The sequence below is a fragment of the Anticarsia gemmatalis genome, chromosome 13 (genome assembly GCF_050436995.1).
Source record: "Anticarsia gemmatalis isolate Benzon Research Colony breed Stoneville strain chromosome 13, ilAntGemm2 primary, whole genome shotgun sequence".
NCBI lineage: Eukaryota > Metazoa > Arthropoda > Insecta > Lepidoptera > Erebidae > Anticarsia > Anticarsia gemmatalis.
This window is the reverse complement of record NC_134757.1, coordinates 11,396,308-11,420,736: the sequence shown is the minus strand read 5'-3', so window position 1 is coordinate 11,420,736 and position 24,429 is coordinate 11,396,308. Positions and strand designations below refer to the sequence as shown.

At 34.5% G+C, this 24,429-nt stretch overlaps 1 protein-coding gene across 8 annotated transcripts in view; it reads left to right on the top strand.

The window, feature by feature from the left end:
- The window catches only part of Camta (Calmodulin-binding transcription activator), a 150,128-nt gene extending 125,914 nt beyond the window's left edge, over positions 1–24,214 (top strand). For 2 of the 8 annotated variants that reach the window (XM_076121571.1, XM_076121564.1), the window contains 18 exons: positions 2,500–2,665; positions 4,030–4,076; positions 4,137–5,165; positions 5,255–5,504; positions 5,807–6,030; positions 6,380–6,649; positions 7,024–7,226; positions 7,560–7,697; positions 7,927–8,021; positions 8,534–8,626; positions 10,270–10,337; positions 10,574–10,710; positions 11,028–11,185; positions 11,633–11,769; positions 12,220–12,314; positions 12,858–12,932; positions 18,657–18,761; positions 19,200–24,214. In XM_076121571.1, coding sequence (XP_075977686.1) covers positions 2,500–2,665; positions 4,030–4,076; positions 4,137–5,165; positions 5,255–5,504; positions 5,807–6,030; positions 6,380–6,649; positions 7,024–7,226; positions 7,560–7,697; positions 7,927–8,021; positions 8,534–8,626; positions 10,270–10,337; positions 10,574–10,710; positions 11,028–11,185; positions 11,633–11,769; positions 12,220–12,314; positions 12,858–12,932; positions 18,657–18,761; positions 19,200–19,278 — 3,369 coding nt within the window. In that variant the 3' untranslated portion in view covers positions 19,279–24,214. Of the gene's footprint in view, positions 1–2,499; positions 2,666–4,029; positions 4,077–4,136; positions 5,166–5,254; positions 5,505–5,806; positions 6,031–6,379; positions 6,650–7,023; positions 7,227–7,559; positions 7,698–7,926; positions 8,022–8,533; positions 8,627–10,269; positions 10,338–10,573; positions 10,711–11,027; positions 11,186–11,632; positions 11,770–12,219; positions 12,315–12,839; positions 12,933–18,204; positions 18,230–18,656; positions 18,762–19,199 lie in introns of all 8 variants that reach the window. The other 6 variants (XM_076121568.1, XM_076121566.1, XM_076121572.1 and 3 more) reach the window with 6 other exon arrangements.
- Positions 24,215–24,429: the final 215 nt, after the last annotated feature.

Below are 24,429 nucleotides of genomic sequence, written 5' to 3'. Positions count from 1 at the left end.
CTTTCTATTAGACATAAATGTTGTACTCCTGTCCTAGTAGAAAACCCTTTAGTTTGTCGTATTTAATGTGTGTTGTGATAGAAACTTTGTACATTGTAACGTTTAGGCCAAACCTCAAACGCATTAGTGGTTTTACACGTCATTAAAGTAAAGGAAATTTATTTTTATAACGCAACTGGGATTTATGTTTGATAGAATTATTTTGTGAGACACGTGAAGGCATGTTTTTTAAAGGATATAAGAGTTTGGTTTGTGACTATTAATTCAAAACTCTCTGTGTTATTTTTGGTACAAAACACATAGTAGCAATGTAAAACTACACGCACTCAATAAACACAAATCTTTTTAACAACAAACAAAACGATTGAACCTCACCACAAACGAACCACACAAAATAACAATCACAATCGTTTCGAAAATTTATTATAACAAAAACGATACAACGATACATATACTCTTTTAACAACGTGTTAATGAAAAACCACAACAATAATAAAGTGCACACGTGTCGAGTGGCAGCCCTAGCGCAGCGGCCATTACATAAATAATGACGCCATGTTTATTGCCGCCATTTTGAAGACAAATGGTTAGTTATTACAGCGCACTCGGTTTTACATTCGCTAGTCGGGTTGGTAAAATTAAAATATTGTGTATTACTTATTTTTATACCGAGTTTAACTGCGCTTGAGTCGATTTACTGCCAGTTTCGGATGTTCGGCTATGTTTATGCGCTACTGAGTGCAGTACGTTGTACTTTACTTTTTTCTACGTGAACTCGTTAGGGCGTCCTTGTTGCGTGTTTTATATGCCTGTAAATTTTCACATATCACTTAACGTTTACAAATGCGTTTTGGTTTTATGGCCGTACGTTATTTATTTTAAGTAAGTGTTGTATTAATGGGGTTGCGTTTTATGCACGTAGTTGGGGAGTAGCGGGTTTACGTTTAATTTGCTACCGGACATACAAAAGAATTTAAATTGGAAGTAAGGGATGAAAAATAATAATGTTAGGAACCAGCAAACTATTTTCACCCATTCTCTTCAGTTCTTGATACTAAACTTGATAAAAATAGCCCCGCATATTAGCTTTCAAAGCACAGCTGACATAAAAACATTTCCATTTTAATATTAACTATGCCCCAGAACTAGTTATTTCTAATTCAAACAAACGTGTAAAGAAAACGTGTAAATGACTAATACACATCACGCATAATCTCTTCAAGACCGGACAATAATGTCTAAACTACAAATTTCAATAAGTATTATGTACACGGGCTATTGTAAACAACAGTTCAAGTTTCTTTACGAACGATCTCCACGTGGTCTCTGAATTATAAACGATATAAGCTTGACGTCTCGAGGCACAGCGTCGTCGGTACCTTTGTAAATATTTTCCTTCTTTACTCTCTTTTGTTTTGAAATCGCTCGAGGGTAAAACAAGGTTTAGAAATGTTAAGTATAAAATGTAATAACATTCTCTCTAAAATTTTAAACAGCAAGGATTAAAATTAAAAGTGTTAATAAATGTAACCCATTACTGTCCCACGGCTGGGCAAAGTCTCCTCACGGGATGAAAGGTTAATGGCTAGAGTCCACCATGCTAATCAAGCGTGGATTGGGAACCTTTAATTTCTTCAGGAAATATGATAAAGAACTCTCATGCACACGATGTGTTTCTTAACCGTTAGATAAATTAGTAATAACAAAATTTCTAAAATCTAACAAAGGCATATAAAAATAAAATTGAATCTGATTGAATGGAAACTGGAATAAAATTGACGAATAAATAATCAAAATAATTAAATCTTCACCGAAGAGATAATGGCTTGATATAATTTAATATAAATGAATTGATCAATTATGCACGTTCATAAAATTGCGATTGAAATCAACATCGGCAAATGTGGAAGTAATAAAAACACGCTAATGACGATTTGAGTATAATTAATTTATATTATTTGTATGAAATAATTTGACAAATACATTATAACAAATAATACAGAGAATAGGCATTAGGATAATTAATTTATGTGATTATAGATGTTAATATAACACTACCTTATTTTTTTTAGGTATTTACAATAAGCAGAGCCTTATCCTGAAATGATTTTACATGAATTCTAATTAAATTCAATAAACAACGATTTATACTCTGTAAAAAATGCAATTGCCTGTTTCATCATTTGCAAATAATTGCTTAAATATGTAGAGGTATGTTCAAAAAAATATAATGACAAAAAAACAAAACCTCATTCATACCGAGCATTTTCATTAATTAATTATGGATTCCTTTCGTTTGTTTTTAGTTTATTTTATACAAAAGTTTAGGTCTTTTATAAATCGGTTGAGGTAGTACGTAGTTCGCCGGGTCAACTAGTCATTTATATATTCAATGTAATAAAAAAATCTGTAAGTGATGAAACAGTGCCCAATCCCTATCCAACAAATATCAAATGCCTCTAATCAATTCGCTAATATACAGTTTTACCATTAATTTAGAACAAATTCCGTGGATTACAGAACCCGGACATCGTGTTGGTCCACTACCTGAACGTGCCGTACCCTGATGACAACAAACTGGCGACCGTGGCGCCGAGCCTCGCGCTTTGGGCTGACAAGAAAGAATGGACGAAGGACGAACTCGTTAGCCAGTTGAAGCCTATGTGTGAGTATTTTATATTACTAATGATACTAATGAGAGTGAAGGAGACGGATATAAGATTGGTAATAAAACTAGAAGTTAGAGTAAAAATTGGTCTAATTGAGATAGTCCTGCTTTTGAAGTCCGTTAAAAATATATTTTAAGGTGATAAAAGTTGTGAATAAGATAAAGGAAATTGAAAAGATTAATAGACATAAAGACGCGATGTAAAAGGAAAGAGCAATAATTAAAATTTTAGTTAAAGTTTAGCAGATGCTGAACTGGATAAATAAGTGCTAGACTGTGTTGATTACTTTTATGTTACGTTAGAAAAGAATATGATAAAAGTAGTTCATACAGATCTAGGTTTAATTTCAAGTCTTATTCTAAAAGTAATTCAGACAAATGTACTTAAATATTCACATAATTCATCCCAAGCGGAATATTAAAGCATAAAACACAAACTATTACTAAAACAAACTTCATATTTCAAAATTATTTTAATACTTAGAAGTTGTCCAACAAATTCTATCGGAGTAAAACATAGCTCATTTAGTTTTATCCAAATGGACACCTTATGAATAAAATTATAAGATCCGTAAATGAGAAAGATGCCAGCACCTTCATCTTCGCTGTGGATCAACATAAATTTGAATAATTTTAGAGATAAGAATGTAATCAAAGGTATTTTTGCGTAAAATTTCAAAAGTATGAAAGACGTAGTCGGTCTTTTTCTTTATAAAGAAGGCAGTGGACTTTGAAGTTTGTGAAAACAGTTAATGATTTTACTTTGTCTGTTTGAGCATAAACCAATTTGGACAGCGGCAGCAGCAATCATAAATTCGTTGCATTATTAGCATACTAAAGCACTGTTATTGGTAACACCAATTTAGAGTTGACAAATCACGTAAAAGCCTCAATTACTTCACGTTTTTCGCCCCAATTAACGGCTGGTGAAAATTGTAAAAATTGTCATTCTAACAGAATTTAAAACACTGAAATCAAATTGAAACGTTGAAAGTTTCTGTTCCGATGTTGAATATTTATGAAAACGGTGGCAAATATCAATTATGCACCGCGGTTATTAATCCTATCTGATCGGAATAACGATGCTGCTGTTAATTTAGGAGCTCCCTGTATTGATTTTGGGATTGAAAATTAATATTACAGGCTTTATTGCGAAAATTATTTCGTTTTCAATTGAAGATGAACGAACAAAGGGTTAATGGGTTATTAGGAAACTTGGTTATGTTGTGTTTTTTTAATACTGAAAATCATCTAATGATTTTCAGTATTAAAATTCAATAACGACGTTGATTTTGATGTTAACCTGTTGCTTGCCGTATATTAACCAAAATGTAAATGTAACTATTTTTTTTCTATTTCAGTTTTCAGCGAAGACGACCCGGACATCAACAATGAACTGGAAATATCAGTAAGTATTACTTTACCAGTAAAATTTTACGAACAGATTATCACTATAATAAAATATTAGGGCAAAATGTTCCAGACGGCGGAAACCGTGGAGGCAATCGTCGGGCAGCTCATGGAGAAGCAAAGAGCGGCCAGAGCTGCTGCACTGGCGAGACAGTTGGAGTGCGGCTGTCCTGATTCTACCTGCCAAGATTCAAGAACCTGCGCTCATCCACTACGCAGGATTCAAGCCGCGAAGCCACCACCGTCTGACCACCAAGTATCGTCAACGACCGGCCCTTCACCCAGACCTATGTCCCACCCACCGAGACAGTACACCAGAGACCACAGACCCGCACCGCAACCAGCATCACCTTTACTCTTATCTTTAGGCCAAATCCAAGGGGGTGGTGGACTATTAATACTAAACGGCACGAGCAACGGCACTCAACAAAGCTCATCTTTAGTGTCTCCTTTGTCAGTGACGTCATTCGTCTGCGAAGAACCCAGAGATAGGTATAGGCAACAGTACAAACCCACTTTTGTGTTGAAAAGGGAGATTCCAGACAGTGCGCCGTCGTCGTGCATCCAAAACTCTGATTCAACATTTGAAATTGAAACTCAGGAAGAGAAAGTTGAAGTTGACTTTGATAGGAAAATTAAAATGGAGCCAAGGAGTAGAAACCAAATAGTGGCAAGCGCACCGGCAACTCCATCGAGGTACCCAGATTTAGTAGAAAGATTAGAAAGTAAAGTTTTGACGGATAACTGTGATGATACTTTAGTGTTACTCGGTACTGATGGCAATTTAGCTGCGAGCGGATTCTTCGACGAAACTCTCGAATTATCGCACGAGGATATACAGAAGACTTTGTCTGCTAATATGCCGACTTGTGAATTAGACAGGAACGGTGTGAGGTCTACTGATACCGCGAATGTAATGGTCTCAGGGATAGATACTATGGACTTTATAGAGAGTTGTGAGGCTGTAGCGTCACCTACGCACGGAGTTGACGATAATGTATTTGTTAATTTGGATGCTTTCGATATGCTAGGTGACTTCCCTGAATTGGAAGTGCTGGACCCCAGTACGATATCAACGAACCCTGTGGTGAGTATTAGGCCATGATTGTAACTCTTAACATTTTGTCTAGAGTTATAATATTTCGTAAATAGAGTTTCTATTTCTCGAATTTTCAGACGTTATGTGACAAATCGCCGCCAGCGCCGGCTGAAGATACTAGTGAGAAGATGCAAACTGAGTCGCCCGGTGAAGGGACGTTAAGCATCACGGACTATTCTCCCGAATGGGCATATCCTGAGGGCGGTGCGAAGGTCCTTGTAGCTGGACCTTGGACAGACACGTCAGATCAGTACACTGTCCTGTTCGACAACTTCCCTGTGCCATCAATATTGGTGCAGAATGGTCTGCTAAGATGTTATTGTCCAGGTTTGTACAAATTTAACTGTATTCGTATTGAAAAATGAACAAAAATAGTACCATCGAATTTTTTTACGTAACAATTTTACCGCGGAACCGAGTTTGTTTCAAGTAAATACCATACTTCAACACTGTTTGAGCATGTTTAGCACATCTTAAACGTATGCTTTTTGGTACTTCCCAAAAACTTTAAGCAGACATAAAATCATTATAATCGATTAAAACATGAGATTTTATATATTATCGGCCACAATAAACTAAATACCTATGAGAGAACATTAACTAATTTGTATTTGCATTGTCTATTTCAGCTCACGAAGCAGGCCTAGCAGCCTTGCAAGTGGCAAGAGGCGGCCGAGTCGTATCAGATACAGTAGTGTTCGAGTACAAGGCGGGTCCAGCGCCGACGCCATCGTCCCCCGCGTCAGCTCCTCTACCATCGCTGGATTTTAGACGGTTCTCGCTCCTGCAGCGCTTGCAGCGGCTGCAGGGGCGCTTGCAAATGAAGATTGAACCTACTGATGATAATAACCAGGTAAGAATCTTATATTTGTAGTCTGCTACTTATTACAAAACCAAATAATTACCTAAGACAACTACACATAAGTATTTTTTTAGCAAATGTGGTAAAACTTAAATCTAGTTGTAAATAAACATTGAATAAACCAATTGAAAGCAAACAAAATTTTCTGTAAGATAAAGCTGTTTAAAGGGTTAAGAAAAAAAATATTAGCTCACAATATTTTGGCTTCCGATTTTGAAGTGAAAGTAAAGCAAAAACTTAGTCCTGGAGAATCCTATTATTTGTAAAAAAATAGCAGAATATCAAAACCAGTTCCCTGAAAACTATGTTTTTCGTCTTACCTATATTATTGGAATTACAGATCGAAGACGTCCAGCTCTACTCCAACCCAAAGTTTGAAGAACGTCTGGTCACGTTCTGCCGCTCCATGAGTGTCCGATCTAAGGGCATGTCTGAGGGCTTTACTACCGAGCCAGGAGAAGACGGCTCCACTGTTCTGCACCTGGCTGCTGCCCTGGGCTATACCAAGTTGACCACTGTGCTGTTACGATGGAGGCAGGATGATACGAGTCTTGCGTTGGAGAAGGAAGTCAATTTGGGAGCGAGGGATAGTGATAATTGCACGCCACTGGTTAGTATCACAATGGCTAAGATTTATGAGATTTACTTTTTATATGAGGCTTAATACTGCTTGTCTTACATACGTATGCTCAAATGACGTTACGTATGTAAAGTTCTTTGAGCGACTTGTTGCGTTAACTGTCGACAGTAGGATCAATGATGACAAACACCAGTTAATGACGAAATAAGTATTTTTAAATAATCGTTTATGACCCCGGTCAGAAACTAAGCGTAGAATTTTCGATGACGTTCATACAAAGCAAAAATGTAGTCAATGTAAAATTTCTATTCAAAATGTATACTTATTTATGGTATTATCCAACAACTCAACTAAACAGCAATAAACAAGTATTCTATCAGTAAAATCTCCTCGCGTACTTGCAGATGGTGGCGAGCGCGGCGGGCCACGTGGAGACGGCCGTGGTGCTGGCGCGCTGGGCGGCGGGCACGCGGCGCGAGGCGGGCGCGCGCGCCGCCGCCGCCGCCGCGCGCCGCGCCGGCCACGCGCACCTCGCCGCGCTGCTCGACCGCATCCACCCGCCGCCCGCTACCGACACCGGGATCTTCCGTACACCTATCTCGCACAGGTTATTATTACTAGATTTTTTGAGATGAATTTTAATGGAATAAACCCAAAACTTTATTAAATCTCTAGAAAACTTTTTCACTTGCTAGCTACGGACGAGTTTCAAAGTATTTCTTGGAATAGCCAAAATGTTGAATTTTAAAAGAGTTGCGTATTTATTTTCCATTGTCTTGAGAAAGATTATTGGAAGATAAAAATTCAGACCGTTTATAGCTAAAACTATGGATCCTTGATCTTTTGTATCTTTCCCTTTATTCGTTATATTTTCACAAAATCACAACCTAAAATCAAGAAATAGCTTTTACACAATGACATACTTTTTCCCTATTTCCAGTCTATCTCAGAAGAGCCGCGCCGGTAGTTTGGAGAGCAACCTAGTGAAGAGACCGTCGATAGACTCCGGCATCAATATGGCCGATGCTTTCAGGTCCAGCTCGGCTATTGATAAGTCCGATAGCAACTCTTCTGCTAGGTGAGGAACAACTTCACCTTACTATTATATTTTATATAAAAAATACAACGTGATGAAGAAATCTACAACAAAAAACCTTAGTTCTCTTCATGCGTCCATTAAGATCGTGATCAATAAGAAATATGGAACACAGATAAAGTAGATTAACTATAATAATATGCTAATGATAGATAATGGCCATATTTTCATGAAATTCCTTTCTAAACAAAATACTTATCAAACGTTTCAGATGGGAAAGGAGCATGTCTCTGCCATTAGACTCGGACACGTCTGAAGATAGTCTCGGTGACTCCAAGCACGGGAGACGAATGGACCTAGCTCTCTGTAAGTCTTCAGATATCTCCACCTCACTCATAGTCGATTCGATTTTCATTTGCTGGTTATTTTATATCGGCACGGCTGCTGATGACATTTGGATGGTTCTTAACTTGGTTTTGGTTCGATTTGTGCATTGTTTAAAATGGTGACGGTTTCGTTCGGCGATTTAACTGGTCAAACGCGTAAGTTTACATCGCGAGCTTTTGTTTTAGTTCGAAACCAAAATCTGTTTTGTTTTTATCAGCTTTCAAAAACCGCCTCAAAGCACTCTAGACTAGTCTGTATATAGATAAGCTATTTAATCGTCGAGTTCATTCGCCGGCCTTTAAACAATTTTCTTTTGTTGGTTTATAAGCTTTCGACCAGTTTAGTAAACTAATGACCGATTATCTATTTTAAACAAACCGAGCCAATGATTCAAAAAATTGTAGGATGTTTTACGAAAAGTCGCGTTTAGGCTCACTCGTTTGACCAGTATCGTTATGTCGTCGCGGAGTAGTAGAGCGGGTGTTCCGCAGGCGAGACGGCGGCGCGGCGCGCGGCGAGCCCGCTCATAGACGTGGAGGCGCTCTCCGACCACACGCCGCCGCTCTCGCCCACCACACAACCAGGTCAGTCACTCCGCCCCCAACGCACGCTCGAACGGTATAGACATTACTCGAACACTAAATTTTGTTAACCAAAGAATTTGTTTCCGATCCCAGGACAAAATATTCTCTTCCAAATTTTTCGAAGCATGCGAAATTTGCGAGTATAATAAAAATCTGATCTAGTTTCTTAAAACTAGAACGCTTATGATAAAAATGAAGTTGTCTATCAAATAAAAAAACAAAAAAGCTACTAAGATAGAACGTTTGAACGAATTATAATTGGCTGTACAACGATTTTCTTCATATTTTGTCTATCTATTGGCACTTATTTATAAACTTAAGAGTTCTATACCTTTTCGAGTCGCAGCATCGAGCTCCGCTCGTCCTTTCGATGTTGTGTATGTAGTAGTTGCATTGCCTCCCTCTTCTTCTAACAAACGTTATCTGTATATCTTTGTCTCCCTCTTTGTCGCCAGTCTGTAGCCCTTGTATCACTGTATGTCGGTAGACCACTTGTAGTTTCTTCTATACTTTGTGTTCCAATATGAGCGGAGTTTCCCTTGAGTGTTTGTTGTCTGTAGTATCCTTAACTAAACCGAATTTTGTTACATTTCATTACGCACTTTTTATTATAATTTAAATCTTATTGTGTGTGTAATAAAATTCGGTTTGGTTTACTCGATGTTGTCCCTCGATGTCGCTTTCAGTGGTTCGTATTGGTCTATCCACTATCACTGTATCACAACCAAATCGATTGGCTTCCTACTCCCAACTTCAACACAAGACTACGTTGTTCAGTCAGTACACTTGTTTCAAACAATATTACGTAACAATATAACACTGCATGGACGCTACTACGCTTGCATGACTATCTAGACGCTTTTTATGTGTAGATATTTTCCTATCGCCATCGGTTAAGGTAAGTGCTGTGGCACGAGTTCTACTGAGCACATTACATCATCCCGTTCTGTTACAACATCGCCATAACACACATCAAACAACATTAAACTAAATTTTACTAACAAAGTGTTCTGTTTTCAACATTGGATTTAACATTAGGATATCATCAAGTGTTGATTGACTAACCATATTTTATGTTTTCAGAAAAAAGTTTGTATCATCTGTTAAATTTAAGTTGTCATTTTTCAAAAAGCGGTTGTTTTGGTTTAAAACATGAATGTTCTCGAATCATTCATTAAAGTAGCGTGTTTTAGTGATTGGTGTTAATTGTTTATATGGATGACATTTTTATTTTTTTTTATGTTGTTAATGAAGTAGAGGTAAGGATTATCAGGTACTGCCGCGTCAAAAAGTGACGTTTGTGTGTTCAAAGGTAAATGAGATGTCATCTATGTAACTCGTTGGTGATAATAATGTTAAGCAAATGTGTAATTGAGTAAGCTGTGATACAAATACATAACTTGTAATAATGTTAAACTATGCGGTTGAACGAAACAATTTGATTTTTTTATACTTTTGTGTGTGCCATTCACAATTTATTGATACTGTATTGAAATTATCGAAAAATACGTTTAATTTCTATTTTTAAATGACAGAATGTTGAACTATATATTGGTTGTGTATATGTAGACACAGTGATGAATATTTTTTATAATGCCGATAAATATAATATAATGAGGTCCCACTTTACAAAAATGTTTCAGGGGAGCAGGATGACCGAGTGTTCACGCTGGCGGAGCAAATAATTGCTGCCATGCCAGAACGAATAAAGGTATAAATTAAAAATTATTGCAAAGCAACTAAATATTGTACTGAGAGTGAGCATACTGAGTAAAATAAATTAAAATTATAGAGTAATTTTATAGTCAAATATAATTAAAATTTTATCAAAACTTTATGACTTATAATCTTCAAATTATTGGTTTCACATCAAGATTTTGTATTTTACTTACAGTTAATTATTTTCATTTTGGTTATTAGATACTGTAATACACGTTTTTGTTGTAGAACGAAAGTTCTTCACTATTATCCGGCTGCGGTTTGGACAGCGGCACCGGCGAGGACACCCTCATGGCGCCGCTGCTCGACGACACCAACACTTTCACCACTGAGTTCAGCTTTGAGTTCTGCGATAATACTTATAGGTAAATCCAACATTTAATAAAAAGATAAATCCAACAGTAAGTCCAGTATTGAATTGGATACTTTATGCTGATGGACTGTATCTGTAGTCCAAATGAATTTAATCGGGTGTATTTCTCAAACCCGGGAAAATGCTATTGGGACTTTCGAGTTTTCTTAAATGTACTTAATTGTAGCCTGGAGTCTCGGTCAGCCTCGGATTCTATTTCAGAAATGTATTCGCCTGCTATTAACATAGAGAAACAAATTATTTTAATTCAATACATTTCATTTGCGTGCAGTTAATATAACGTCTTTTATAATTGTCTAACATTCCCAGGTACTGTGGTGGCTCAACTCCCTGCTCATCGGGTTCAGTTTCCCCTGGTTCTTCAGCGCTGTCTCCTCCCCCGGCATCCCCTCACTGCGCCACACCGTCTGCCACACTGCAAGAGTTCTTGAACGCTACTACACATTTCTCTAATCTGACGCTTAACGGTAAGAAATAGCAGTATCTACATTTGGGTTTTATATTTGATAATTTTATGTACCAGTAAATCCTAGATTGCCCTAAACCGGTAAAAGAATCAAACTACACGGCTCATTTCAATTACTTAAGCAGAACAAAGCAAACGGAAAACCTATCAGTATTTTGATGACACAAAAAGATTAAGTAATAAAGCTTAAATTTCTGCTATTATGTACTCAGGCATTTCCATTTGACGTTATTTAAACACAAAATTAATGGAAAAATGTACGAAGAACTTTAGAAACTACATATTATATTGTCATAGAAAAAAAGACTTTAGTCTTTCATAAATATTTCGAAATCGAAGAGGAGGCAATTTGTAACAGCCAAAATAAAGAAAATACTTATTCTATATCACTATCTTTTTTGGTAAATCTAGACCTACATCAGCACTAACCATCTTATATTTCTGATAGATCGTGAACAACGAGAGCTGTACTCAGCAGCGATCACAATACAGAAGGCGTACCGGCAGTACCGCGGCCGACAGCTGCAGCGCCGAGCCGCAGCCGCCGCCATCACCATACAGAACTGCTACAGGAGATACAAGCAGGTACGTTCATGACTTCAGTCCAAAATAATGTGAATCTCTAAAAAATCTTTAATAAGCGTTGCAGTTTGTTTATTAGCAATGTTTTGACACACGTATTGCTGACTAGCAATTGTTCAATGTTAGCGCGTGTTACTGTAGATACCTTAAAACGCAATGCATAATGAGTTGCATTTTCTAGATTGTTCAACTTTCAGTTCCGTCACTTTCAAGAGTTATGTATTCGCAATAATGAATCTTTCTATGGCCACGATCTGTCCAAATAGAGATCCGAGATATGTACAGATTTTTCTTCCATTATTTGCTTACTCGTCAAACTAAGTTAATCAAGAAACGTCCTATATAGTCATTAATATAACAGTATGATTTAAACTAAGAATTACAGTTTTATAGTATAAAATTTAACGACTGGATTTGTGTATGACTTAGTTAATAGTAATGTTATTTGCGTAGTTCGCGTACTTGAAGCAAATGCACGCCGCGGCGACGGTGATACAGCGCGGCTATCGCTCCATGAGAGCTCGCAGAATGACTACGACACCGATCAAGTAAGTAGTAGACAAAGTGGTATTTTCTTTTAGTTACTGACAAAATAACCTATATTTACGACATGAATGGTAAAAAAATAATGGATTACATAAGTCTCTTCTTTCAAAGCAGACCTGACATAAAGCTCTTTTCATTTTATACGATCGAATTTGAACTTCAGTCTCCAACATCAGTGAATTTAATAGTGGGTTGATACAATGCAGCTTTACAAACTGAATAATTTTTAAACTAATTTCGACTAATTAAGTTTTCCGACACCGATAAGCGCGTAATAATAGCATTAAGAAAATTAAATTGAAATGTATGTCACCTAACTCACGTGGCGACGGTGTGGCAATGTGACATTTCAATATTAACTGCTCGAATACGTAGCCAGCGACGCCGCCATGGCGTCCTAGTGAGGCAGGGCTCTAAAAAGGAATTTCTTCATGCTACATAAATATTTAGTATTATCAACAATTTACCTATAAATGTTGAAAAGATTCTGTTACATAATGATTAATCATGTGATCAAATTTTATTAGCAAACAATCATTGCCCAGGAGGACATATTCCCAACGACGTCAGAATCAGGCGGCAAGGAAAATTCAACAATTTATGAGGCAGTCTAAGATCAAGTAAGTGACGTAGACACTGGTATTTTCATCAACTATGTATGTTATATTTTATTCTATGTAAAGTATATTTATTGTTTAAGTATTTGTTTTATTGCTGTTATAAAAATAATTGGGTTAGTATTTACAATCATTGAAAGAGTAAATTTTTTTCGCGACTAATTGAAAACTTCCTTCTGTTCTTTGAATTGGGTAATAAGAGAGCTAGAAATAGGTAATGGGAGGTTATTGGAATTATTTTTATGTTTGTACCACATGGAAGTGTCAAAACACTTTCTCTAAACGCGACTAGTTCAATCTTACTATTTATCAACATAATACAAAAATTTCACTATTCAATTAAAGGGATTGATTTTTTTTATATTGAATTCGCTTCCCCTGACATATATTTTATTCATATTAGTACCTAAATTCGTTACTAATACCCGCATGATTCGTCAAACAAAATTTGAGCTCCTTCGACAAACATTTTCCGTCTAGTGATCCTATATTATGTAATTTTATGTTTTCTGATTCTTGTTTAAATTGAATTTCAGAGCGAAGGATTATACATAAATGTACTGTTTCACATTATATAAATAACTATTTTTGTTTTCGTTATTCTTTATAGCAAACATACTTTGTAGATATTCTTACTTTTCATTAATATTTATTTGTAAATATGATCGTAATTTCTTTAACTTTTAGTTTATAGTTTTCTTTATTATTCATCACGATATAAGTAGTGCGGACACTTGCTGAAGCTTGTATTATTGTCTGGCCTAGTAGTCTTGATTTACGATAACGTTTGATAAGATCTTTTGTTACTATTTTTTAATTAAGACTAGTGGACTGGCCCGATTTCAGCCGGGTGGGTATAGTACAATTTTATCCCGTTGATCCCATTGCCGTGGAAACCAGTTTGGTTTAGTTGTTCAAAACTTATGCATATATTTCAGTTTTTCATTAATATTTATATAGATGTCAGGGTTACAAACAAAACTTCCATATTTGCTATTATGATCCTTTAAAACAATCTTGAAATTACGTGTAGTTTTGTATTCAAAAATACCACAAGTTCCGTAAAATTTTATCCCGTCTTCCACATACACTCAAAATCAATAACGAAAAAATACCCATACTATATCGAAACCAACAAAAAGACATCGGAGAGAAATTTAATAAAAATCGCGTCACCCATTGTACTGCCGCATAATAAATATTATTTACCGGATTTATTCCGTTTGTATATCCGGGTCTGGATTGTTTACCCGGAACTAATATACCGCTATTATACGGGCAGAAGGGCTAACGCTTTTGTAGAGGCCGAGGTATAAAAAATATGATATATTGTAAGGAAACGCCTACTGATCTTGTTTTGGTATTTAATTTTGGTGAATTAATTTGAAAAGAAACGGCTGCTAGACTTCGGATTATACTGGATAGAGTTAGGTTGTGTAATTGTTTGTTGGATCAACATAATTTTTCCGAGTATAGAGGTATTTCAGGTTTTTTAGCACTCGTTAGTTTTTCTTCATTACCTTACAATGCGGAACTGTTTCAAGAATAATTTATTTATCGTGAAGTTTCGGTACATATGTTTGGTTGGTGGGTACTGAGTTTAGTTTAAAAAAAGGCTTATTCGTATTCATGTCTTCTCTTCCAAACATCAAGCGGTCACACTTCTACCGATGTTTATCCTTCATAATAGGATTGTCCTTTGTATTCTTGTTTGAACATAATTCTTCCCAAGCCTCCAGCTATATACTTAACTTAGTTACGCCAAGAAAGCCTTCAACATTTCGTACATTCAATATTATTCGCCAAGACTCTTAGAATACCAAATGTTCCCAGTAATTCGATGAAGCTACATTTTATGAATTATTATTACTGCTCCTAAATTGTATGAAAATAATGTGATTACGACATCTCAGTCACTTGTTTCTTATTCGTCGTCCACTTGTTATGTTGATTGTTAATCTTGTTGGACATTTATAAGTACTGTCCCTTTTTATTCAACAAAATTGGAAGCCGGAAGAAAATATGTCATAATCTATTAAATCTTGCTTTGAATTTTTGTTGACAAATGTTAAGAAATGCTTTAACGTGATTATCGGAATGAATTTGATTCAGAAAAATGGTAATATTCTTATAAAAAGATTTATATGAATCTACTGGACAGCTCTTGTAACGTGTGTTTGTTACTCGTTCAAATAGTTTATTACTTGCATCAAGCTTATTGAATACATTCTACAAGTTTTTACCTTCAGAGAGCGTGGGCAGAATTGAATACAATATTGTTCAATTTTATTCCAACTTAATCAATAATCACCTCTTTCAAATTACACAAAGCATTTTATTCCAGTCTTTACATAAGTACCTTCATAATCATATCCGACAAAAAGTCCCTTCTTTTGTTCCTCTAAGCCGGGTAAGAAGCAATGTCCTAATTTACAACGGCTACCATTGTCTTCAATGTTGCTCTATTATTTGAACATAATGGTCCTTTGCGGGCTCAATCCCTCCCGTGAATAAGTTAATTGCTTTCGTCTTGTTATTTTAGAGTTCTTCCCGGATTTTAGAGGGTTTCACAATTAATCCTACTCTAAGTACTGGTGTTTTATAAGATCGGCTTACGTCAGTTTTAATTGCCGCTTTGCTTGATGAACAATAAAAGCTGATAGTGTCAGCTTTCGTAAAATTAATTGCTTGTTGGTTTCATTGAAATTTTGGAATAGATGTGATAGTATTGTTCTTTGTTCTCAAAATTAATTTAGAAATATTTTGGTACATAAATCTTTGCCTTATTACTTACTAGCTGACCCGCGCAACTTCGTGTGCGTGTATCCCGCTACTTCGACAAATACAGTCAACGCACCAACACATATTGGATACTAATTTTCAATTCACAATAACTTCTCTTTCCCTTAACCGCGTTTAAAACACTAACTCCCATATTATTCGCATGTGCCTCGGTAAAAAAATATCTAAATATGTACTTAGAAACAAAAGAAAGATACCTATTCTATTAAGTTCTTTTTCTGAACTTATCTTACCTTAAATTACGATTTTTTTTAATTATTTCCCTAATATTAAATTGACCTAACTTTAAATTTTAACCAAAATCTTAATAGAAAATATCAATCCATAAATTACGGTTTTATATTTTAAAAAACTAATCTTACTAATAAGTGCGATTTAATACTAACCTTAGAATACAATACCTACTATTATCATACAATTATTGTTGTCGCGCTGAAAAGAACGTTTTATTTTTCTCAAAGAGCTGCGATAAATAAACGCGTCCGATCGCTTCCAATTTCAAAGTGCTAATGGGGAGCCGCTGCCGCCGACGCGCTATTTATAGGGACGCTGCCCCCGCCGCCGCGGCCGGCCCGTACCGTGCCGAAATACTAATATCGTGATATCTCCTAAACTATATGTCTAAATAACACACTGTAAACTGCAAAAATAATCTAAATTAAATGCTCGTGATGATGAACTTACTTATTTTGATAAGGATATATGTATTATTGGTTATATCACCAGTTAAACATCACCCAACGAATTAAATGTTTTTTTAATACAGAAAAGTAGTTTTTGTGACTTAAATAAAAAAGCTGGATATATGTCATCGCAGACTTTTTTGTAGAACTAATAAAGACCAATGTTTTTGCTAACATTGTTCTTACTTGTATCCAACGGTATAAGCGGCGCACGCACAAATGCAATCTTCAATTAGATTTTTTTTCTGACTTCTTGGACATAAATCGCTATTACTCAGCTAATATAGTTTCAATGTATTTCAATTATATATAAAAACCTGTCGGAGAAAATACTCTTTCTATTAGTGAAAACCGCATCAAAATCCGTTGCGTAGTTTTAAAGTTTTATGCATACGAAGGGACTACAGACAAAATGGGCGACTTTGTTTTATACTATGTAGTGATTGTACTGTGTGTTTAGCTGTATCTGTTTTCTTTGAATTTCAACTTGTAAAATAATACCTATTACATTTGTCTGCATTATTTTTTTAACTGAATTGGAAGGTTATTGAAAAAAACTTCCTTATCTAAAGTAACACATTTCATAAAGTCCATTTCCGAGTTCTGTAAAAACAATAATATCGTTATGTTAATATTTCTCCACGGTGCCTTCTGTAATGCAGATTTCTTCAGGAAAGGTCAAAATGAATATTTAAACAGAAAATATTAATCTTTCATTCGGAATTGAAAACCTACTTTCAAATCGTCGATGGCCAAATATCTGTTTATAACGAACGGAAAGGATCGTTTCGCGAAACAACTTTTGGGCTCCAAACTTGTTCTGGATTTTAATAAGAAAGTTAAAGATTTATACAAAGTTGGTTTTGGTTAAATGATATTTATGTACGAAGATGATGTTATTCAAGATGTCTGGAGAGAAATTTACATAGGTTTCACTATTAACATTATCGTTGAAAGAGAAATTGAAATGATTCGACACTTTGAAGGAATTACTATTACTGGCTACACTTAATATAAAATTACGAATAATACAATTCTACGGATAGCACGACGTGTCGTTAAGCTGATAATACTCGTATTCTACAAAAAACGAGCCGTTCTAGCCGACTTATTTTCTCCCAAAAAAAATATTCAATTCTTTTCCGTTCCAATTTAATGAGCACAAAAGGGGATTCGAATATTTCAAAGAATTAAGAGCGTCCCTTATTCGTTGGCGCCGTCCCCATCAATGCTAAATTAATTTTGGCGTACTGACTCGTAGCCGATCTCCTGCGAAGTAATCTAAGCCGGCATCAGTTCGCTACTTTATGAATGAAACATTTCAGCTTTTCACAAAACTTCAGTATCTGTGGCGGGTAGATAAATCAACTGTAGCCAAGTTTGTTTCTTGCCTTCGATAAGGGAATCTTTAGAGCATGATTTTGTTAAACTTTCAGACTTGTTGTTATATTAAATTAAAGGAGGGTTTTTGTTCGTACTTGTTTATGCGAGTTGGGGATGTTTTAGCGCTTTAGGTATACTGTATTGTACGTGGGAGAGTTGCTTCAGAATTAAGATGGTTGTAAACCTCAGTCTTGATCTATTGTATTAATATTTAATTACTATCTTATAAATACTTTCTATTTTTTCTTATTTAATGTTCATTTTAGATATATTTCACTTTATTTTATTTATTTACTTGGCCTATCTTATAATTTGTATTTCTTTAATATTGTTTATAGTGTTTGTAATTACAACTATTTCTATCATCTATTTCTTAACATAAACCATTGTATTTTCATGCCTATCAGCACTTGGGAGGAATTCACGACCAACGTAAGTTCTTATGGCGAAGTACTCAATATAAGATACGTTATTACACATTCATAAGGATCTTGAATCAGTAGATTTTATAGTACATTGTAGAAATCCATTAATATTCAATTGAATATTTATTTTCATTCTTATATATAATTTATAATTTTTGATCTAAATACTGCTCACAGACTGATAATATCATATTTTATAGAAATTTAATGCAATTTATTTATGAATATTTTGTGAAGTCTTGTACAATATTATTAAAATATCAACAAATATGGGTTGTGTTAAAGAATTATAAAGTTTAAAATTACGTTACACACAATCAGTTTGAGAGCATCTTAATAAATCGATGCAGATTAGAATCAAGATAGTAGAAACCAAGAATGAGTACATATTTATTTGATTTTACTCACTGATGTTTTTGTTATATTTGTATCAGGTTGCAGAGCGCACAAGCCGAAAACGTGAGGGTGGCCCGGCTATCGCCGGCTGCCCGCCAAAACTCGTTGCAGCGCATCACCAGTACACCACCCACGCCCAATAGGTGAGAGCAAATGACGTCACAACTCATTAAACTGTAGAATCTATGCCTAGAAATAAAACTGGGTACCTATCTAATAGTCCAAAAACTTAATAGAGAGCCTTATATGTAAGGTTCGCGGCTGGCGAAGGTATACAAAACTCAGAATTTAGAACAACAATGTCTCGCAAACGCAAAAGAACGCAAAGCGGACAGTGGCCTATTTGATACAGCTATTTTATTTAGGAAACATACATAATTGGTATAATGAGATGAATCTCTACTTAGTTGTTGGACTATAGTTTGATGGAACTACAAGACATCTGTTATTCTAATAGATGTCGCAAATATTTACTACTAGATTGATGTATTAATTTCCTCAGGCTGATATAACCAAATGTATCAAACACATGTTGAACATTATATTGATTAAGAGCTAACAGATGTTATTCTTCTTTATAGGATCGTTGATTACCTTGCACCTGAATCGCCAATGAACGTCGACGACGATCTCCTACTTGAGCTTCTGTTTAAAATATGACAGCAACTATGAACAGACACAAATCATTTCAACCCTACGTTTCACATTTCGTTTACCCCTCCCACTGAGGACTCTTGTTTACTTCAAATGTTTTTGTTTCATGTTTCAGTTGAATGTTGAGTGTTGTTTTCACATCGAGTAGTTAAATTACGCGTTAACACCAACTGCCTTTCACATTATCAAATATACTGTCTGATATAAGCTATTTTACGAAACAGGTTTCTTCTCGGAGTTGTGAACTAAACTCAGGCCTTGTCTATTTGAAATGTTTTAACTGTTCTTTTTATAGTCGTATTTGTAGGTGAATGCGATAAGTTTTGACTATCACGTTTCGCGGTTTAGATTGTTTTTCTATTTTAAATCACCGCGTTACGATTTAGCGATACCGTTACAGTTTATCTATCCAACTGATCAGATTTAGCTGATTCATCTACTGTCTACTCTCCTACATCAAGTAAGTCTGCGCGGTTCGATCTGCGCAAATCTTAACGGACTAGCAACGCGTGTGACTCTAGAAAGTAATCCTTTTTTCCTTAGAAATGACTTGTTCAGAGTTTAGATTTCGATTTATTCTTTATTTTAAACTCTTCAGGTCATAGACAGGGTTATATTTAGTATAAATTTTATCGTATTTGTATTATATTTTCATAATGTATTTTTGAGATATTTGTTTAGAACATTTATTGGAATCATATTTTTGAAAACTCTAAATTGGATGTAAAGTAATTAAACCTAGATCATCAAACGTATTGGCTGAGAAATTTTCGCGACAACGCGAAATATTTCAAATTTCATAAAAAATATCTTTATAAAAGGATGCGTAATGTTTGGCTTTTGCGATTCACGTCAATTGCAAACGACTTGGTAATGAAGTTTAATATGAACAGTTCTGTTAATTTCTTTGCTTCGAACTTTAGATCGAGTCAAAACTTAAATTCTATTCTATGAATGATTTCAGCGATGGAGTTTAAAATATGTAGGTTAAGTACAAATTCAAATTATTAAAAAGCCACTGTTCTTATAAAGTAGATGCACTTAGCGTATAATACAATAAACCCGACGAGCTGTGAGTATTTTGAGATTTTATCGTATTTAAGAGAAATAAAAGTAATTACGCAGTTAGTTTCGGTCGAAAATTTACAATAGGTTTCATTCCAGCCTAAATAGTTTTAATTCTTTTAGTCTATGCAGTGAAGATGAAGCCTTAGATATCATCGAACATGATCTACGATTTTCGAGACTCCTTTAGATTAGATCTAATCTTATGAAAGAGACCTTCGACCGTTTTTAATAACTAATATTTCATTTTCACGTTCGTTTCGTGCCGTCTTCTATAGTTTCTCTTCCTTCTTCTAGTTTCGCGAGAACGTCGTATACTTTGTGTTCCTCCTCCCCTAGTTCCTATTCCAATAAGTACGGATCCTTATATGAATTTTCATCGACTACCTACATCTACTATTAGTTCTTAGGTAGTGATTTCGTTTATTAGATCCTCGTTAAAGCTAACGCCATACTTACCTAGCGTTCATGAAGAAATAAGGTTGTGCACCACTAATTTAGAAAATAAAAACCTAAATATTCCCTTTTTCTGAATTCTCTGATATTTTAACGTAGTAAACATAGTAAAGTTTTATAGTATAAGAAATAATAGAATAATCATAGCTTAACCATAAGAAGACGTGCTACAGTCGAGATATTTTCGATTCGTATTTTTATAAAGCAAAAGTTTCGAACGATTAAGGACGCTTTGCTTGAGCAGGGCCCTGGTACTTTCTGTTAACAACTTTACTTCAACTATCTCGTTTGACTTCTTTTTTACTTCGTTTTGTGATATTCCGTTCTATTTCACATTTATTTCTATCGAAATTCTAACGTTATTCTGTATTTTATTTTCATTTCAACTGTTCGTAACATTCCGATATATTCCTGTTAATTTAGATTTTGAGAGGCCCAGAGATGAAAAATTGTAGGTAAAAGAGATTGGTTGATTCACGGCGAACATTTCAATTTTTTGCCGTTCTATGTTGATCGGAGTTTTGTTGGGAATGAACCAATGTTTTTTCGATTAGAGGAAAATTAAAACACGCGACGAGGATTGAGAAAAACCGTCCAGTTGTGGCGGCTTTTGCACCCTCCGGTGGCGAACGGCAAAAGTCGCAATGATCGCGGGTACTAGCGCATACACGGTAGCGCGGGGGTGGCGCGGTGGTGGCTCGGTGGAGGCGCGGGGTGGCGCGAGTGGCGCGGGTGGCGCAGTGTAGCGCGGTGTATGTAGCGCGTGCGAGACTAGCGGCGCGTCGCGGGCGGCCGGCGGCCGGGGGCGCACTAATACAACACGTATATTTCATATTTTTGGATCGCTAATTTTAAGATGTTATATTTATATATGTATATGTAGTAATGGCGGGTACGATACCAGTATTTCGAGATGTATTGCGCCAAAAGTTTTGATGTATTAATTTTCCATAAAAGTTATTCTATCGTTTCCGTTTTTATTTTTCGAACAAATAGTTCGTTTAGCTAGTGGTCATGCGTATACCTATATTTTTAGATAGCGTGCACGATTGCTTCAGGAGCGCTGATAATGTTATTAAAATACGAAACGGGTGGAAATATGAAGAAAAAGTAAATAAATTAAAAAAATATTTTTCACAGTAACGCAGATCCTCTGAAAGCAATAATATTTTTGTGGTGAATAAAACTCCGATTTGTAAAGAAAGAGTATTTTAATATCCACGCGATCGTCACAATACAGTTAAATATAGACGCTTGTTAGTGCCAACGATAACTGTGCCCTTTTTATTGTCCCTATCTATATCATTAAGCACGTATACTGAGTATTTTATTTTAAGAAAATGTTTAACATTTTTGGCAGATTTTATGATCTAAATATTTATTTATTGAGTCGAAACGATGTTATTATTTTGTATACGATAACGTCAATTACATAAAATAATAATAAAAAATAACAAAAAAAAATCGTGTGGCATTCATATTAATGTTTGTGTTTTTATTATTATTGACTGATGTATTAAAGCAATAATATTAATTTATCAGGACGATAAAGACGGCATACTTTCGACTGGGCTTAGTAATTGACCACAGCTAAAAGATAGTGCACTAGAAGTAGATATAGTTAGATAAATTACTATTATTATATGAAATAATAAAAAAACTTGAAATCTATACATAGAATTTAAAACTAAAAGTTTAACTAATACTTTTTATTATTATATTATAAGAAGCTTGTTCACACATTTTAACTTCATATTTAGTAAGTATTCCTAAGACTAAAAGATAGAAATTGTTACTAACTGGTACTGGAATGAGATATTAGTGAGACTATGATTGGATTTCTTTTTAAAATTTAGGGTGGGCCGTAAGTAGTGAAGCTATATGAATTATTATGCCAAAGGCACGATTTTTTTAAATAATAATGTGATAAAAATTGCAAAAAGGCGTTGATTTTTAGCATCTATTATTTAGTATAGTATAAGTTGAATACGTCTGTTGTTTATGCGATTTTCATAGTGATTTAATTCGCGGTAGCTTGCTTATACTTTCGTAGGGTCGTTATATTTAATTTTAGTCATTTTTTGTTACTTTTTTCTTGTAAAATAATAAAAAAATGTTTTGAGATATTTATTATTTTGACGGGGAAAATGACTAAAATTATTATTTAAGCGGCTCCGTGTAAAATGATTATTTTATTAATCAAAATGAGCCTGCCTAACGTATATTGCATATCACTTAGATACTTAATTATAACTTTGAACGTTTCCGACACTCGCGTATGATATTAGTTGTAATATTTTGTTATGAAAGATCACTAGAACTTTGTTTCAATAATTTTGATAGTTGCTAAAATCCTTTTCCATAGGATTGTAATAATGTTTTGAAATTATTTTTAATTTGTTTAACATTGTAGTCAGTAAGAATGGTTAATTTTAACTCATTGTGATAATTTTATTCATGTTTCCGAACGAAAAAATACCATTGAAAGTATTTTTATTATAACTCATTAATTGTCATTATTGTTTTGTCATTTTAGTATAATAATTGTTAGTCCAAAGGAATAATTTTATTAAAATGAATTTTATTTAGAGTCATGAACCTTTTAGTCATCAAAGTCCTAGTCATTTAGTTGTAGAAAATCTAGATTTCGTTATCTTTCAACAATCATTACAGTCCTATATCTTAGCTAGCTATTAGTATATTGCTTTATAAAACAGTTTTGTATAGATTACGAGCGTTTGATAGCGAATTTTATGATGTTATTTAATTTTTTAAATTTAATATAATTGTTTATATGCAATCTTAAGCGTTATAATTAAGATTTTTCTTTAAAATAATAGCGATTGTAAGACATTGTTATGTACTGCCAGTTTCAAGGTTTCTAAAACACCAAATGAAGGGATGTGTGATTGTTGATTGTCCAGTTAAACAACTAAAAATCTCTTTGTATTAGATCATTTGTTTTAAAGAAATGTAGTCCCCGAATTTTATTATTTAAAAAAAAAGTAGCCAAAGTAGTGAAATTTTATCTTCTTCAAAGTTGATAGATTATTATTTAAAAAATAAATTTTATTCCTATTAGTAGTTATAATAATGGTACTTATTTAATAAAAAAAGTAAATTATAATTTTGCATTTTTATATTATGATTCGTTTGTTAGTAAAATATTGTTTAATTTTATGCGAAAAATGCGAGTGATGAGGAGTTTTTTGGTTTTGTTATTTTTTTACGATAATGTTATTTTTTATTTCGAAAATGTATTTGTATTGTATTCAGAGATTGGACATGAGTGTGTATGGAGATGTGCTGTTGGATAAGTGTACTTTGAACAAAAAAAATAATCTTCCTTTGTAATTATTATAATCTATAAACACTACAAAATTGTGATTCAAAGCAATTTAAAATATTACTGCTGATTATATTTTGTGTTTTATTTACCCCTATCCTTAGAAATACTACTCTAATAATACATTAAATTATTCACTAAGCAATGGGTTCAATACAAGTAGAGTTTTGTTAGAATTTGAATCTGTTGCAAAATTGTAAGCTCGAAGAGACATTTAACCAATGTCAATCACGAAAATAAATGCTGCTACATTATTTATTAGGAAAAGAAACTCACTACGCCGACACGTT